The sequence below is a fragment of the Pseudopodoces humilis genome, chromosome 1 (assembly GCF_049639895.1).
Source record: "Pseudopodoces humilis isolate 2021_Gansu_Grassland_sample_001 chromosome 1, ASM4963989v1, whole genome shotgun sequence".
Classification (NCBI taxonomy): domain Eukaryota; kingdom Metazoa; phylum Chordata; class Aves; order Passeriformes; family Paridae; genus Pseudopodoces; species Pseudopodoces humilis.
This window is the reverse complement of record NC_142200.1, coordinates 89,675,891-89,692,392: the sequence shown is the minus strand read 5'-3', so window position 1 is coordinate 89,692,392 and position 16,502 is coordinate 89,675,891. Positions and strand designations below refer to the sequence as shown.

Sequence of the window (16,502 nt, the reverse complement as noted above, 5' to 3'; positions counted from 1 at the left end):
TTTAACGCCAAAAGCACACTCTGGCTCTCTGCTGTGCCCTGCAGTGCCATGGGGAGCCCAGCTCTCCCTCAGAATTACCGGGCGCCGGGCAGGCCGGGGGCCGGGTTCGGGCTCAGACCAGAGCACCCCGGGAAGTGGGATTCCCACGACAGCCCAGCTAGACCAAGATGTGTCTTTTCTATATGGCTAGAGGGACAGCAATTTGGGCCGTGCTGCAGCAGCCCTAACAGCGTGGCAGAACGCCGCAAACCCCCGGCCGGGGAGGTGGAAGGTAGAGGGAAGCAGGCCAAGATGTCCGTTCAGTCCCGCAGCGCCCGCCGGGCACGGCCGGGCTCCGACACCCGGTCCCAGCGGCGGCGGGGCCCGCTCGGTCACATGGAGGCGCCATTTCCTCTGCCCTTGCTTCGCCCTTAAGGCCGCCGCGGTGCCGCCGGCGCCTCGCCCCGCACGGGGCGGCTGCGGACGGGCGACGCGTCCCCGTCTGCCCCCCACCGCACACTGCCCGGCGGAGAGGCGGGGGTGGCTGCGGCGGGGGACGGGGCAGGGGCCGGCCGGCCGGCCGCTCGGCTAAAAACAACCCTCGCCTAATAAAGCGATGGGGCCTGGTGCCCTCGCCCTATAAATACGCTCGGTGCGCGGCTGGCGGGCTTTGGCCGGCTCGGCTCGGCTCTGCAGGCGGGGCGGTACAACCAGCACAGCAGGGCCGCCGCTGCCGCCGCCTCCGTCGCCAGGACAGCCCCGGTCCCCGCACCCCGACACCCCAGCGAGATGCCCCGGGTAGACGCAGACCTCAAACTGGACTTTAAAGATGTCCTGGTCAGACCTAAAAGGAGCAGCCTCAAGAGCAGAGCAGAGGTGGGGGCACCCAAACCCAGCATGCTTCCCCCCTCCCCCTCCAACGCTTAACTTCCTTAACCCGCCTTCCCCCCCGCTTTATTTTTATTCCCCGGTCTAGCGCAGCAATGCCCTCCCCGATCGAGACGCCCTTTTTGCGTGGTGCTGGGATGCCGCTGCTCCCGGGAGGGGAGGACGGGGCCGGGGTAGCGAAGTCCGCGCCGTGTCCCCCCCACGGGCCCGGCGGAGCCGGGGGCGGCCGGTGCCGAGCTGGCCTCCCTCGCCCCTCAAGCTGAAATATAAGGGGGGCAGTGGGGGGCTGCTTGCTCCTAACAGGTGCCTCTGCGGCGCTGAGCGGGGGTCGGAGGGGGCGGGGGCGGCGAACCAGCAGCGCTGCAGGACAGCGGTGTCCGGTTACCCGCCCCGCAGCTTGGGCCGGCAGAAGCCGGTGATGCCACCTTACAGGCGGTGTTGTCCTCAGCCCCGGGGGGCTGTGGGCGGTGCTGGTACCGAGGAACTGATGTAGTCTTTAAAAAAAAATGTATAAAAAAAAATATTGTAATAAAAACTGGCGAGGACGCCGGGCTGCGCTTCCCAGTGCGCAGGGTGCCCCGGGCTGGACCCCCATCATGGGGAGGGAGTACTAAGGGAAGTCACATCAAACCTGGGGAGATGGGTGCGTTTCACCCTCGCTTGGGTTTAACCCTCGTGTGAGCTGCGTGTGCAGAGCCCTGCAGTCCCCCTGGGGCTCTGTGTCCCTGCTGGCCACTGTTAGCCGGAACAGTCCTGTAGTTCTCTCCCATCAGGGATCGGGAAAAACCCCAGGAAATCAATCCTGTGAGGATCGATTGCCTCCACAAAAAGATGGCTGCTTCGGGATCGAAGGTGCCTTCTCGTTTGCCCCACATAACCCCAAGGTTAACAAAGGATTTAGGCTGGCTAAAGAAGGAATTATGTTGCTTTGGGGGATGAAAAGAGGATTAAGGTTTTCTCCAGGGGAAGTTGTATGGAGCTGTAAGAGAGAAAGACTGAGGTAGAAAGGGAAAGTGAAACAGGGAGGCTGTGTTTACTGTGGGCCTAAGGCCAGGGATTTTGAATGCAACAACTAAGCAAAACTTCTTTGCCATCGTAAGGTGTGAGATCAGAGAGGCTCTCTCAGTAGAAAGTTGATCTCTGGCAAGTAATTTTTAATTTACGATGAACAGTGTCACGGCTGAGTAACTCCTCATCAGGTACAATTACTGCAAATAAAACCTGTGGGCACTTTCGAGCCACTTGCTTGGAGACCTATGGATCCCTCCTTAAAATTCACTGTGCCGGCCTGGCAAACAGGTGGAGCTGTGCTCCACCGAGTGAGTGGCAGGCACATGGCTCCTTCAAGTGCAGTGTTTTGTATATTTAGCAGCGTGCAGGCTGTGGAAAGAAGGGCTGCTGGGAGGGGAAAACGATAGGAGGAACATGAGCTGATATGGCAGGGTTGTAACGGGTGGCTCTGATGAACTGTTAAAACATTGCAGATGAGAAAAAGTGTGTGTCATGAGGGGGTCAGTGAAAACCGATGAAGGTTAAGAAATTGAACACCATCACTGAGGCTGTGGCAACGGGGATAAACAGAGTCTGCGAGAGCCAGATCTGAAATGGACAGCCCCAGTCTGCTTCAAAACAAGAATATAAATAAATAGTTCTGGCAGAGGAACAGAGGCAGCATACTACAGTGCCTGTTACCCAGCAAGCTGCTGCTTTGAAGCTTATATCAGGAAGCGTCTACTTCTCTGGTGTGAATGCCTCGTTTTGTGCAAGGATAGCTTTTTATGCAGTGACTAGAGTTAAGTCAGCTTCCTAGAGAGGCAGTTTGGGATGTTTGCAGATCTTCTTATAGGTTTGCTACGTTGGTACTTGTTTCTGATTCCTTGCACTGTCTTCATTTTCTGTGGTTGCTTTCTCCTTTTGAAAAGGTATCAGAAAATGTGATGCTTGAATTCAAATACAGAAATTGGTTAGAGCAAAGATGAGAGTGGGAGCAGCATTATCTGTCTCTGGGGTCTTGGTACTCACATAGCCTGTTCTTGCCTTGGCTGTGCTTACCCATGCACTTTGGCCATTGCAAGTTCACTGGATAAGTGTCTTGTAGGAAGTTGTTAGTTTAAATTTTTTAAATTTAAGTAAGTCCACAGGAACAGCATCATTTGCTGAAATAGGTAGAGGGAATGGCAGCCAGTATGATCAGCAGTGTTGACTGATTTCCACATGAGGAAAAAACTAAAGCTACCAGGGTAATGCAGTATGGAGAAGAAGCAGCTGTGGAGGATATACTAAAAGCCCATAAAGTGAGGAGTGGAATGGAAAAGGTGAAACTGAGTAGTGGCTGTTGATTGTCTCTCATAAAACAAGAAAAAGCATTGAATGTATTTACTAGGCAAAGGTTGTAGTTTTTATGCAACACATTATTTGTACTATTGTGGTGGGATATTGGAGAGGCTACAGGTGTGAAGAGCTAAAAAAATTGCAAGGCAGGTTCTTGCCTTCTGTCTATTTTGCAGTATTTTGATGTCTTTTCTGAAACATAACTCTTCTCCTTTCTGAAGTTCCTTTGAAATGTTTTTCCTTTCTAAAACTGTAGGGCAGTGGTTCTGGTGGTGGTATCTCTGTGGAATTGGTCGTGGGATACTCTTGTTTCCCCCCTCCCCTTGGGTTCTAGTTAATACATTGTATTAAGACAGAGTGAAGTAAATTAAAATTTCATACTTGTTTCATACTTCTTCATACTATTTTCTAATGTTAGAAAAGTTAGTTCTGCAGCTAAAATTCCTGGTAGAATGGTTTGTCATCTGTGATGGCTGGAGAATTAGACCTCTGATAGTAAATGGGAGAAGGGCGAGTCTCCATTAAGATATATCTTAGCTTGTTAACTAAAGGGACCCTTCACCTACAAGCTTATATGAGAACATGATTCACAGTTTACCACTAAGGCACCAAGTTCTTTTTCTTATACAAATAAGTAATAAATTCCTCACAATATTAATCAGAATCTAGCCTGCAATTTGGAAGTGCTCAAAATGTGTTTCAATTGAATAGTAAAAAATCCTGTATTTTTTTCTGTTGCTTTCTTTCTCGTGATGGATTTCTGTTTAGTTCAGGTCTCCAAATGTTACTGGGTTAAAGTTGCAGTGAGGATTAGTGAAAACTGAAAGAGCTTTCATTTTCACTAGACACTAAACTAATATCTTAGAGTTGTGCATTTCTTTTTTTTTTTTCCTTTTGAGCATTTTTCACCTAGCTAGGAAAATCCTAGGTAGGCCAGTGGGAACTGATCTAATTTGATAATACCTCTTGCAGATGTAAGGAAAAAAATGCCTGATGTTACCGTGATCATTTGAAGGTGCTGAAGAAGAAATAACTTTGAAGGTGAAGGCGGATACAGTTTTAAGGCATTAACTTAGAAACTAGCAGCTTCTTGGTTTAGCAAGCCAAGGTATGATTGTTCATATTGTATGGCAAGAGGGCTGGTAACTGTGACCAAAGAGCATACTTCATTATACTGTTATTTACCTTAAAGACTGGGACAAAGTCCTCTATGCCCTGGAGATGGAGGGAGTTGCAATTCTGACTTCTTTGGAGTTAGGACTTCAACTTGAGTTTCTCAGACAGCCATACAAACAGCTGAGGTTACTTCTGTGTACAATAAACCAGAGTTCTCGTTGTCCTTTCCAAGCCCTTCTGCCTTGTTCCTTTTCTTTTTTTTAGTTTAATTTTGATTCTTTTTCTTAAGTAAGAGCTCTATTTAATGCAGAAAACATTCTCTTAAACTTTTTTATTGTTTGGAAGGCAGAATTGTAAAAAAAAAAAAAAAAAGAAATTAATGATGTAATAGCGGAACAAAAGGAACAGGAAATGTGAGGAAAATCAAGAAGCTGTGTCTGAACATGCTGTATCTGAAATCTGTGGCAAAACTCGTGTAATATTACAATCAGTTACTTAAAAGAATGCGTGTATGTTCACTGCAGGTCGACCTCAAGCGCACCTTCACCTTCCGTAACTCCAAGCAGACATACACAGGAATTCCCATTATAGTGGCAAACATGGACACTGTGGGGACATTTGAAATGGCTGTGGTTATGGCAAAAGTAAGTGTCAGCTCTCATTTCTGCAACAGTTGGGAAGCTGCTGGGTGACAGTGAGCAGCCTTTGTTGATTTTTAGCTGCGTTTGTTGGAGAACAGGGGAACATGAGTTTAAAACTCCAGAATAAGAAAAAGCAGGTGTACTTTTACAACACAGTTACCACAAACAAGGCTCCTGGTGTAAGAGTTTCAGTGGAGATGCTTCCATACTGGAAAGCTTCCATCTTGAGTGTATCTCTGCTTCAGTTAGAGCTTTTAGAGCTTAGTTATTGAGGTCCCTTTGTGCTCCCTGCCAGAAAAAAAAAATTTAACTGACAAGTTTTGCAAGTGTAGGCTACAGGATAGAACTGCAGCACTTTCTAAGTTAATGAGCCTCTGTCACATTCAAAATACTGACAGTAGCTTAATGAAACATATCATAAACCTGGACCTGAAAGGCTGGCTAAGTACATAAAGTTGCTCTTGAAGAGCTGTTAATAGTTGCCTGGTCAGTTATTCACTGTTACTGTTTCTTCCAATCGGGATGAGCTTACACTTAAAAGGGGGTTTTCTAATGCCTTATTTTGCAGCTGAGGGAAAAATTACTAACTTGGACATTAATATCAGTTCTCTTGGTTTTTTGCTAGCATGCAATGTTCACTGCAATTCACAAGCATTATTCTCTGGAAGAATGGAAACTGTTTGCTGCCAATCACCCAGAATGCCTTGAGGTACATTTTTCTACTGTAAATTATTATGGTTTATTGCTTTGTTCTGAACTCACATACACTGGAGTCTCCTGGGAATACTGTTGTCAAGTGAGGTTTTGGGGAATGAAGATATTTGCTGTTTTTAAATTCATCAAGGGAAGTGGCTCATCCTGATTTAAAAGAACAGTTATGTGATTCCATTACAAAAGTGCTTATTTTAAGATGCAAAAAAGCAAAGTTTATTTATACCTGGGATGGAAACAGAGAAGTATCCTGAACAAAGAAGGAGGAAATACTTGGGAATAGGTATGAGTGCCGTGCTTCTGTTGCTGTTGGGAGCTGTGGTAGTGCACCAATGTGAATACTTTCAAGTAACCCAACCACAGGCTGGCCCCTTGTGGCAGGCAAAGTCTTTGCCATCAGGTGTGCAAGCGGATCTGGAGTCTGCAGGCTGGAGGCACCTAGGTGCTAGGCCCAGGCAGGGATGAGCATTGAAAGTTGTCAGAGCTTGTGTGTCCTTCACTTACCTTCTTGCACCAGAGCTCACTTTGTGCTATTCCTGGCTGTGCTATCACATTTGTTCACAGGGTCCTAACCTGAGCCATTATATTTAGTCAATTTAAACATTGACTTAAGTTGTGATGTTCTCACATTCAGACTTACTTTCCTCTGGCAGGCCCCTGTACCAGGAGAGGCGCTGTGAGTGTGCCTGGCCATCTCCCCTTCCTGCTCAAAGTTCAGTGCAGTTTTTGATCTGTGTATAGAAAAAAATACCACACATCTTTACCTGTGGCATATTTTAGAATTACGTTATAAAGGCTATTGATTACAGAGTTATCTGAAAGTGAGCCTAGCACTTCAGCCGGTGAGGATACTTACATGCCACCGTACGGTAGAAAGTGGTCCCAGGAATGTCCTGTGTCTAAGCACTTCCAAACTTATTTGTGGTACATAATGACTGGAATAGGATCTCCTATTCCTGTAGTGATTAAATACTGACTTGCACTGTGACCTTGGATTTCTGCAGAGGGTTTGTAGGCCAACAGCTGTGGAAACTATTTTTCTTTTGGAAAGAACTCATTGGAAGACAAGCAATCTGCTTGTTTTCAATGGTAGCTGACCCTGCTTGAGAAAGGGGATTGTACTACAAAATCTCCAGAGGACCCTCCCAAACAAAATTGTTCTGTGATTCTGTAGATCACAAGAGTGCTTGGTGAACTTAAAGACCCAGATTTTACTCTCTGACAGTGCCCAAAATTTTGCCTCTAGCTTCCTGGAAATATACCAAGTTAGGGCTTCGTCTTCATGTTCATATGAGTGTGGCTGAACCTTGATTGATCTCAGATGATTATATAAGCCTGCGACAATCCACTTGTGAATGAATGCTAGAATGCTAATTTCCCTCTCTTTTATATCATTTAAACAAGACAGAAATAGCCCACTGATTTTCCCAGGAAGGTATTTATTTCATACTGCATGGTGTGATTTTTCACTAGATACCAGCACAAGTCCCACCAAGACTATGCAGGAAAAGACATACAAATTGTGTGTGTTTATTTCAGTTTCTGCAACCTACTACTCTGTTTTGTTCTTTCTGGTTTTTTTTAGCATGTAGCAGCAAGCTCAGGTAGTGGACAAGATGATTTGAAAAAGTTAACAAGTATACTAGAGGCCATTCCAGCTATCAGATTCATCTGCCTGGATGTAGCAAATGGCTATTCAGAGTATTTTGTGGAGTTTGTGAAGTCTGTCCGTGCCCTGTTCCCACATCACACCATTATGGTAAGTGTGTAGAAAGGCTGGAAGGGGGTGTGTGTGTATGTGAATTCTGTCCAGGAAGAGGACCCAGAGTTTGACTGGTAGGCATCAGAAGCTAGAAAAGGAAGGGAAGCAAGGAAGGATGTTAAACAACTGTTTGGCATTGTCCGTCTTCCATTGCTGATGATTTTTGTGGGAATGTTTAGTGTGTACTCTGATACAGCTGTCTGATTAAGTTGGCACAGAGGACTGGGTGGATCCAGTTCACTTCCTGCTCGTGTCCTCTTTCCCCCACTAGATGAGACCTCTAATCGTTAAGTGTTACAGGTCGATTTGGGTGATTTCAAGCAGAGGTTAGCTGTGGGAGTGTGCCAACATTTCTGGCCAGCTGGAGCCAATGACTGTTAGATCACTATGAAGACAGCTCAATGCAGACTTATCCTTGCCCGTGATAAGAGTGAGAGGGATGCTGGGTAGTTGTGAACAGCATTATCAGAGAGCAAAAAGGTCAGTGCTAGGGCTTTTTGTGGTGCTTTCTGTGATGTTACTATCCTGTCACAGAGTGCTAATTCCACGCTTCCTTGAGCCCTTTTGCACTAAGAATAGGGTGTTTGCATATGGGCATGGAACTCCTGGCAGCAGAGCACTACTGCTGCTTTACAAGAGCTCTTGAAAAAATGTGTCTGAATTGTTTCCATGAGAATAGCAGAAATCTTCAAACAAGCAGCAGATCTGTAATGAGGCTACCAGCCTTTCTTCAAGCCAGTGCAGCAAAAAATCATGTGTTTAGGCAAGACTTGCCTGCTTTCCGTGCCAGAGATAAAGCTTCATGTATGTAAAGTAAATGTGAAATAAGACTATTGACTATTCCTAAGTGTGCATTCTCCCTTGGTTCATTAGAGAATAACATGCATCAGGCAGCTCAGAGGAGGATGCATTCCTTTCTCCCATGTCAGAGGAAGGCAGTGTTCTTGCTTCTGAATGATGGAAAACTGAAGTGAGCTGGAATACTTGTTGGGTTCTGGATTATCATAGACTAATGAATAGGCATTCTTCAACAGCTGCCAGGAGAGGTGGGAACCCTTTGGTGTGGTCATATTTCCCGTGGCTTTGGAGAGAGATTTTGGAACTATGAAATGATAAATGTGGGCCTTCTGAGCTTTCTGCTTCATATACCCTGCAATGAGGGAAGAAGCTGTTTCCTTGCTTTGTATCTGAAGTATTGTCCTTAGTGACATGATTACTCCAGTGTCTTTGTCTTTGAAGAGTTGTGGGGGGAGTTTAAATTGTCAAAGATTTCTCTGTCAAGAAAATTGTGTGTCATGCCTTCCTCTACCTCTCCACAGATTGATGACTTTGCTGACTGAGGAGGGAAATCAACCAAGATGAATTCCCCAGAAGGCAGAAAAGGTCAATGTGAAAGTCAGATGTCAAGCCCAGATTTTAGTCCAGGGTTCTTAGGCCAGTTTCATCTACCTACCATGACTGTTCTGCTGCCTTCCTAGTGTCTCTGCTTTTGTGGCTAAGGTTATTGTTACTTCAGGTGTCATTGTCCTGACAGCACCACCTGCTTGAGCACATTTACAGCCCTGATCAGTTGCCTTCTCTGACTGTAGCTCCTTTCTCTGAATGTGGCTTAAATATGGCTTATGTTTTTCATCTCTGATAATTTCCACCCCTAAAAGCATACTAACAGACTTGGCGTGTTCAAAAACCTTCAGTTTCCCACAGCCTCCAGGGTCTGTTTGGTCCCTGAAGGTCTCTGATTCAACTAGAGACACCCACCTCTACCCTGCTTCCAAATGAATTCCCATTCTGTGCCAAAATGGCCTTTTGAAGCTGTTCCTGGCTGAAATGCAGGAGCTGGTCTAGGCTTCTTTTAATGGTAATCTGGAAGACATGTCCTGCTGCTACCTGTTCTGAATGCTTTGATGTGTCTGCGCTATGCCTGCAGTATGTTCTCTGCTGTTGGGGCTTTCAAACAAAAGGGTTAGCAGTTAAATAGTAGGTATAAAAATAAAGACACTTTCTCATAGCTGAAAGTGATCTCCAGGACCTTGCAGGCTGTCTTGTTTGCTTTCCTCAGCATGACTATTCATTCCACAGTCAGCTGCAGTGCAATACATAACAGTAACCCAACCCTGGATCTTAGGGAATGTGTGTTCCCAGGGGCCACGTAATGGGTTCAGCTCTGAGGTTCACAGGGGATGTGCAGAGCAGCTGTGGTTAATGTAGTACTCTCCATGGCCAATACTCCCTGCCAGATGGAATATGTCTCTTGTGTAACAACCTTTCAAATGCATGTTTCTGTCTTTTTAAATACTTACTTACAATCACATTACCTTATTTTCTTCTGCCTGGTTCTGACACAAGGTTTTTTCACTACTGCTTTTTGTATTAACTTACAAAGAAGATCAGTTTCTCCATGGAACACAAAGGGTAGGGAAGACAAACAGGGACACAGAGGTACAACGTGACTTGTCTTAAATCACTCATCAGGTTGGGAATGGGGGAAGAAGGAATATTTAAGTCTTCTGAGTGTCTCACAAGTGCTTCCCAAAACCAGGAAGGTCCTGAGGAGAATCACCCATTGTGAAACAGTGTTTCACTGTTGCACAGCATTATTCTACATCCATTGTGCTTGCTTGCTCAAGTCTAAAGAAAACCTTTAAGTCAGCATTCATGATGGAGGATCAGAGCCTTTATATTACAGGTTGCATAGTCCTTGTTTATTAGTTTAATTGTAGACTTTAGGGTTATTCCATCAACCTGAAAGTCAGTTTACAAGCTAAGTTATCTTTGCCAGCAAGGTTTGCCAAGTTTTTATGCTGAATTTTTCTTTCTGTGGTATTCCTCTGTTCATTATAGAAGAACAACCCTGAGGGGAGCAGGGAGTGTGGCAGGAAGAAGAATGAGGCAGGAGCACACTTGGAGATACAGTAGCACCCATAAATTGTGGGCCAGAGAAGGAGACAAGCTGAATTACAAAGCAGAAGCAGAGGGAAACAGCAGGAACCAGAAACTTTTGCTCCTCCTTGGAGTCAGTAACAGAACTTTTCTGGGCCTTAGCTGGAGGCTGGAATCAGTCAGAGAAAGCCATGCAGACTGCTCCCAGTTCATCCCTGGAACACACACCAGAGTAAATTCAGTTGTGGCATGTCCACCGGGGCTGACGTCTTAGAACAGGGGCCAGGCAGGATCCCTGGACAGGAGAGGGTGATGCTGCTGAGCCTGTCTCAGGTCAGGCACGATACTGAATGCAGGCAGTCACCTTGCAAAGGGCATCTCCCTCCATCTCATGGTTAAGCACCCCTTGCTTTTGTGGGTGGGAAGTGTCCTTTGGCCGTCTTCCTGATAATGTGGAGGCACAGACTGTGCTTTCTTCTAGGATACAAGAAGAAAGTTTGAGAACTGTTGTCATAGACACTTCTCCCCAGCTCGATCCATTGCCATTTGCCAGAAGCTTTCAATCAGTGCAGCAGTGTTCCTGTCTTAGGCAGTATGAGTTGATATTTATAGCAGGCTTTCGTGAGGCACAGTATCAAATGCCTGACTGAAATTCAGAGGCACTTCCCTACTGTGTTCACTAATTTTGTATCTTTGTCAGAGAAGCCGTACTCTTTATAATCCTGTTAGGTAAAATCTTGATCTTGTTAAAGTCAGTAGGGAAACTCCCTTTGACTTTTCTGAGGCCATTGACCCACAGTTCAGTCATCCTGGATAGTGCTGGAATGATCCAGGATGGTGTTCACTTGAAACCTCATACTGAATGATGGTACAATACTTGCATCAACTTCTGTGTTCCCTGACTACTTGTATAAACACACTGCAAAGTGTATTGTCTGTAGTGACTTCAGTGTGCACATTCCAATTGTGTTCTATTATTTAAAATTAATTTGAGAGGGTTTCATTTCTAACTGTAGTCTCAGACTTTCTTTATTGACCTTTTCAGGTTTTTTTTTAATATTTTTTTTAAAGTTGAAGTATTCTGGCTTTACCATACCAGTGGAGACTTCAAAAGCTCTTCTGCCTCAGTTTATACTGGTATCAGTGGTAAGGCAAGCACTGGTTTCAGTAAAGCAGAGTTCAGCTGAGTGTGAGTAAACTGATTTCCTTTGAGCTGTCATACTGGGGTTTCTTCACATACAGATAGCTGTGCCTCCCTCATAGTGGTTTTTTGTGCTCTCTGAGGTCTGCAGAAGGTACCTAAAAGAAGCAAGCCTCTCATTGGCAGGTTGAAGTCTGCTATGTAGAGCTTCATGTCTTCCTTGAAAATTTGTTAAGGATCTGCAGATTCAGAAAGACAGAAATCAGTGATGTGTACATGCATTCCAGGAAAAAATGTATGCTGGGGACATAAGTGTTTTTCCCTGCTAGTATGAGCATTTTGAACCAACATATGCAGTTCCAACATTTTCTAGCAGTAGCTTAACAGTAAACGTCTGGTTAACATTTCTGAAGAGACAGTTTGACAACCCTCTATGCTCTGCTAATAAGAAGACACTGCTGTTTAAGTTAAATACATGTTTGATCCCAAATCTCATGAAACCACTGACTTGTTCCTTCCTATTTATGAATTTTTGAATGTATTCCAGTATTTTACCAAGTTGTAACGTGGTGTGTGTCATACAGCAAAGGTGGTCATCTGCCTTCCAGAGGTAAACTGCTTCCCTCATGTCCTAAGTGGCACACTCCATCATCCCACCTTGGAATGTGCAGCACTTAGTATATACTAACAAATTACCATTGAGCAGAAAGGAAGCAGCACTTAGCTGAAACACTGTGCCTATTATATATTCTTTATTTCCTGATTGTTCTATTTTATTTTATTTTTAGTCAATATCATGCTCTTTTGAGCAAAGTTAAGCAGTTCTGTATCATAGACCACAAATTGCTGCTTGATATTATCATTGTTTTTATAAGTGCTTCAGGTGGTGGCTTGTCAGCTGTTTCAAGCTAATAAAAGGAGGAAGCAAAATTCAGTAAAAATAAATAAATTATAAAATAGGAGTCAGAAATCATTAAGGGGAGAACAGGCCTTGCCCAGTATTCCCTGGGTACCCTTCTGTTGACTTCAGCAGTAGTTACATTTGAATAAAAGCTAAGAAAATACTAATTGAGGTCTTTAGAATTTGCTTCCTTCTCTGCCCATATCAGTACTGCTACAAACACTTGCTAAGTCCTGCAATATCATTATGTAAGAAGTTTTCTGAACATCCCTACATCTAAATTCAGATCTCCAGAAATGAATAGCCTGTCTTTTGTAAAAAGTGCAAAACAGCTGATGTGGAAAACTGGAGATTTATCTTGTGCAGTTTTTCTAGTTAGGAATGTTCTGTAGATGTGAGACAAGCCGCAGAGCTGAGATACAAACCAAACATGGTTTGTAATTGTCCAAAAGTACTGAAGGAGCTAGCAAATGTTAGAGCAGGACCCCTCTCATCACCTATCAAAGGTCTTGGGAGTCTGGGGAGGTTCCTGCTCACAGAAAGCAAGATGATGTTACTCCAGTTTACAGGAAGGGTGTGAGGGAAGACCTGGGAAACTAAACACAGAGGCATGGGACATTGGCCACCTCTTCAGGAAGCTTGTTCCAGGGTTTGTCTACCCTCTCACTTAAGAACCGATTCCTCAAGTCAGGTCTGAACCTCCCTGAGGGACACAGCTTTGAGCCATTCATATGCATCCTGTCACTGTATCCCAGGGAGAACTCAGCACCTCCCTCTCCACTTCCCTCCTCAGGAAGCTGTAGTGAGCAATGAGGTTGCCCCTTGGCCGCCTTCTCTCCAAGTTAGATGAACCCAGTGCCTTGGCCACTCCCCTCAGTACCTGCCTTTCAGTTGCATCACCAGCTTTGCTACCTTCTTCTGGCACATTCAAAGACCTTCACATCTTCCTTAAATTGTGGGGTGCAATTTATAGGATTGCATTCCTTCTACAATGTTCTCTCAGAGTATGGGAATGCAATTAGTATAGCTGTAGTGAGTCAGTTCAGCGTGTGCTATGTCAGCATTCATTTGCCTTGTGCAGCCCTTTGCAGAGAGGAAAGCGTGGTCTGAAAATGCACTGGATAACAGTTTGTTTTCAAATGTAACTCAAAGCGTAGGTTTTAGCTCATAAATCTGCTCTGAATAGGATTCAAATGTCATTTGAAATCGTTGCTGTTTGAAGACTGTCTTTTCCCCAAAAATCATCTGGATAGAGGATACTCCTGGCAAGGGAATTAATCACTAGCCTTACTGTGATTACTGATCTATCAGATCCACAGTTAGACGCATGCAAGGGCCTGTCATGTCACACTGAGCTTGCATCAGAATGTTTCTTTAACTGAATAGAAATAGACTGGCAGCTCTCTGCACTTATTGCACCAGTTTTACAAGCCAGTTACCCAAGTGTGTGCTAGAAGGTTGTTTTGTAGTTTCTTTTATTAAAAGTATCTAATTTCATCACACTGGCATTCTCTGCATTCACAGCATCCATGGACCAGAAAAATCTGTGTCTCATGGTATGTTACTACAGGCCTTGTACCCAGCCTAGGCACTGACAGAAGAGGGCCACAATAAACCACGTGTGAAAAACCTTACTCTAGGAATAGGTAACACTGTATCAGGGGAAGTTCTGCAAGTTTCTGCTACAATTTGGAATGGGTAAATGTTCCTGGAGGCATAAGTAGATCACACCGTGACTGTGAGCCACCAGTGTGACACAGGCAAATGCATTCTTTGTGTGTCAGGCAAGATAATTCCATAGAAAAGACAAGCATTGTGTAAAGCTCTGAGAACTTGGTGAGAACAGAACTCACCTGTACCACTGTGGTTAGTTCTCATTCTTGAGGTTCAAGAAAGATCTGTCTGGTATGACTTCAAGGAAGTATGGTATGAGGGCAGACAAAGACTAAGCAATTCATTAGGGGTGTGGAGAGCCAATAGAAGAAGTTTTCTAGAAGAAGCAAGGCAAATGCCAAGAGAGCTGCCTTCACTTTCAGCAAAGATAACAATGTAGGCAAAAGGAGGAAAAGAGCTGTTGAAATGGAAGGAAAAATATAGTAAAGAACACAAACCAAATCAGAACTTAAGGGTGTTACCCTAAATAGCATGGTCTCTGTATCACTACAAAGGTCATGCAGAGGGAAACAAACCCCTGTTTTTAACCAGTAATGTCACCACAACCAAATGTATGTATATATATGGTGTGAATGCTCAGATTTATATAGTCTGTATGTACATACCAATTTTGGCACCAATGCACAAAATTAGAAGTCTAGTACCTTACTTTCAGTGGGCAAAATACTGAATCCTAAAGGAAAAAGATATTTTCCAGTGTTTTAAACAAGATCTGAACTTCCTGTAAAGGGAGTTAGACAAAAGGCATGGAGATCTCTCGGCTGTTCAGGAGAGATAGGTAGGGCAGGAGAGGTGGAGGAGTTCACTGTATATGAGAAGAATAACCCCTGTAGTTAGGGATGATGTGTTTGAGAGCCTCTAGGTGAGGATTAGGGGGATGGATGACAAAGCAGATCTCCTGATGGGATGCTAATTATCAGGGTTTACTGGACTAATTGTAAAATTCATTTGATTGGAGAATTTACCTGTATGACTGGTTTAGTCTCAGTGGCACGTTTAAGGAACAGTATGGTGAACTGTTTTCTTCCATACTCTGTATAGTTCAACTTGTAAAAGCTCTAGATAAAACTTTACATTATCATCTTTAGTCTTAACTGCAGCAGTCTTGAGATCTCCTATACATGTGATGCTGTTCTTTCTTTCTAGGCAGGCAATGTGGTGACAGGAGAGATGGTAGAAGAACTTATTATTTCTGGAGCAGATATTATTAAAGTGGGTATTGGACCAGGTAAGTCAAATAAGGGTGGCTTTTGGAACCACTGGTAGAGGAGTTGTCCAGATGGAACAAGTGTATAATGCTGTTTTCTTGCCTGTTACAATGCAAGATCCTCTCAGCAAAATGAAGTACCAGTGAGCTTGCACACATGGTATGTTTAAGAAATACACACACAGGGTGCTGGAGTTTCATACTGCACGGTGTTGCATATTGCACCTTCAGTCAGTGAAGATGCCTGTTATTGGAAGCACTGGGCTGCCTGAGTTCCTGACATTATCACTGATAATGTGTTGTGTTTGGGAATACTTTTCTAGCCTGTTGAAAAGAGGATGAGTCATCCAAGCTAAAGCTCAAAGGATACTGTGTTCAGGTGTCCACTTCTATCAAGGAAAGATGGGTTTCTGAATAGAAAATTATTTATGATTTGTGTTCTGTGAAGCTGAGGTTATTCTTGTCAATGTCTTCAAAGATGAAATGGTGTCAATTGTGAAATACTGATAACTTTGCCTCTTCCTGCTACTATTGCCTGGGAGCTAAAATTTACATTTATGCACTTACATGCTATCTATCACTCTAACATTTCCATGGATAAACAAGAGGATCCTGAACTTCTTACACTGTTTTCTCTGTCTTCCCCAATATTGTTGTCTGGCATACACTGCCATCATCTATCTATTTTCCTCTTCCTCTTCCTTTTTTTTTTTTTTTCTTTTTTTTCCCTTCCTTGTGCCTTCCTTCACATGTTCCTTCTCTTGCTATTTTCTTCTTAGATTGCAGCTGGAGTCTCCATATGTGGGCTAGATTTTGAAGTGGCTAACACAAATGCCACTGACAGTATAGCTGTGATCAGCCAGTGCAGTGCAGGCAGATTGTTTACTCTGCAGTGCCAGATAGTTATGGTCCATGAATGGATAACTGGAGCAGAGAAAACGTTGTAATAAACATTGCAAAAAAATGTAATAAACATTGCAGTTGTGCCCGGGAAGATACCAGACAATAAATACTGCAAAATAGATGAAGAATAAATAACAGAGATTTCATGGTGTAATTGTCATGGACAAATTCAGATTTAAAAGAAGAATAATTATACTTTGTAGCCTCAAACATGGAAAATGTTTGATGTAAATGCTGTATAGTCTTCCCTGGAGGCCTTCCTGAACAGATCTGAACAAGTTGACCATGCAAACCCACAAGTAACAAATGTTTCTCCCTCAGGTCTTGAGGCTCTTTTCCAAATAATGATCCATCCTGTGGAAAATGGC

At 44.0% G+C, this 16,502-nt stretch overlaps 1 protein-coding gene across 3 annotated transcripts in view; it reads left to right on the top strand.

Annotated features, from left to right (window-relative positions):
* The first annotated feature begins 540 nt into the window (after window positions 1–540).
* Window positions 541–16,502, top strand: part of GMPR (guanosine monophosphate reductase) — a 41,443-nt gene continuing 25,481 nt past the window's right edge. The window contains exons 1-6 of one of the 3 annotated variants that reach the window (XM_014254519.2): window positions 727–855; window positions 4,171–4,239; window positions 4,839–4,958; window positions 5,581–5,664; window positions 7,252–7,425; window positions 15,171–15,252. In XM_014254519.2, the coding sequence (XP_014109994.1) occupies window positions 4,914–4,958; window positions 5,581–5,664; window positions 7,252–7,425; window positions 15,171–15,252 (385 nt within the window). In that variant the 5' untranslated portion in view covers window positions 727–855; window positions 4,171–4,239; window positions 4,839–4,913. Of the gene's footprint in view, window positions 856–4,170; window positions 4,307–4,838; window positions 4,959–5,580; window positions 5,665–7,251; window positions 7,426–15,170; window positions 15,253–16,502 lie in introns of all 3 variants that reach the window. The other 2 variants (XM_088067198.1, XM_005525268.3) reach the window with 2 other exon arrangements.